The sequence below is a fragment of the Chaetura pelagica genome, unplaced genomic scaffold (genome assembly GCF_000747805.2).
Source record: "Chaetura pelagica isolate M959 unplaced genomic scaffold, ChaPel_1.0 scaffold1450, whole genome shotgun sequence".
Taxonomy (NCBI): Eukaryota; Metazoa; Chordata; class Aves; order Apodiformes; family Apodidae; genus Chaetura; species Chaetura pelagica.
In genome coordinates this window covers 7,828-9,144 of record NW_009951878.1, presented here as the reverse complement: position 1 = coordinate 9,144, position 1,317 = coordinate 7,828, and the positions used below count along the sequence as shown (strand labels likewise).

General features: G+C 57.7%; 1 protein-coding gene across 1 annotated transcript in view; it reads right to left on the bottom strand.

The window, feature by feature from the left end:
* The window catches only part of LOC104385460 (isocitrate dehydrogenase [NAD] subunit beta, mitochondrial-like), a gene marked incomplete at its 5' end in the record, with an annotated part of 11,761 nt that overhangs the window by 3,724 nt on the left and 6,720 nt on the right, over positions 1 to 1,317 (bottom strand). Inside the window, 2 exons of the mRNA XM_009993929.1 lie at positions 648 to 750; positions 855 to 988. Of these exons, the coding sequence (XP_009992231.1) occupies positions 648 to 750; positions 855 to 988 (237 nt within the window). The remainder of the gene's footprint in view (positions 1 to 647; positions 751 to 854; positions 989 to 1,317) is intronic.

Sequence of the window (1,317 nt, the reverse complement as noted above, 5' to 3'; positions counted from 1 at the left end):
ATGCTCCCCTTTTCCAGTCAGCAGGAACTTCACCAGACTGGCATGACTTTTGAAATGCAATGGACAGTAGTTTTGTAACTTCATCTGCCACTTCCTTCAGGAGCTGTGGGTGAATCCCACCAGCTTCCATGGACTTGTTCACTTTCAGGTCCTTCAGGTGGTCACGAACCTGCTCTTCATCTACAGTGCAGGGATCTCTCTTTTCCCAGTCCCTGCCTTTATCTTCTGTAACTTGGTGGGTGTGACCAGGTCTTTGCCATTGAAGACTGAGGCAAAGCAGCCATTGAGTCCCTCAGCCTTCTCCATGTCTTGGATGACCAGCTCCCCAGTTTCCTTCTGGAGTGAGTCCACATTTTCCCTAGTCTTCCTCTTATCATTGATGCACCTTTAGAAACTCTTCTTATTGCCCTTAACCTTCCTTGCCAGATCCAGTTCTCCCTGTGCTTCTGCCTTCCCAACCTGACCTCCTGCTTCTCCCTACCTCTCCCAGAGGACCAACACCTGTCCTTGCTCCCACCCCCTGTGAGCTCTGTGTTTACACCTAAGTGGATCCAGGAGTTCCTTGCTCATCCATTTGTAAGCTGCAACTTGGAGTGTTCCAGCTGTCTGTGCTGGGGGGGCAGGGTGGGGGGTCAGGGGCTCCTCACCTGCATGCAGCAGTTGTCAATGATCATGGTGTCAAACTTGATCTTGGGGTACAGCTCTGCCACCTCCTTGCAGCACTGCAGGAACAGCCCGTCGCCCAGCTTCCTGAGGCAAGAAACACCCGAGGGTTTGCAGGACAGCACCGGGGGGTCCCAGCACAGGGGAGAGGCAGGAGACCCCCGTGGGGCAGGGGCAGGAGGGTCCCTCACATGATGTTGGCCTTGTGCACGGCTGTCACCTTGGAGCGCCCCTTCTTGGTGGCGAAGTCGAAGGCGAACTTGGCGATGCGCTGGGACTTGGTGCGGGTGATGATCTTCAGGCACTCGATCACCCCCTTGGCACTCTGGGGAGGGGGCAGGGGGTGACCAGCCCCCCCAGGCACGCAGCACCCCACCCCCCCCAGCTTTATGGGGCAGGGACCAGGACACTGGGTTGCTCCCCATCCAGAAGTTCCTACATCCCCATGTCCCTCCCGCAGCCACCGCGGCCCTGCTGGAGCACTGAACATCCTCCCATCCCAGCCTGGAGCATCCCTGCTGCTCCTGAAGGACCATGGAATGGTGAAGGTGGGAAGGGACCTCAGAGATCACCCAGTCCCACCCCTGCATGGGCAGGGACACCTCCCACCAGCCCAGGCTGCTCCAAGCCCCATCCAACCTGCCCTTCAACACC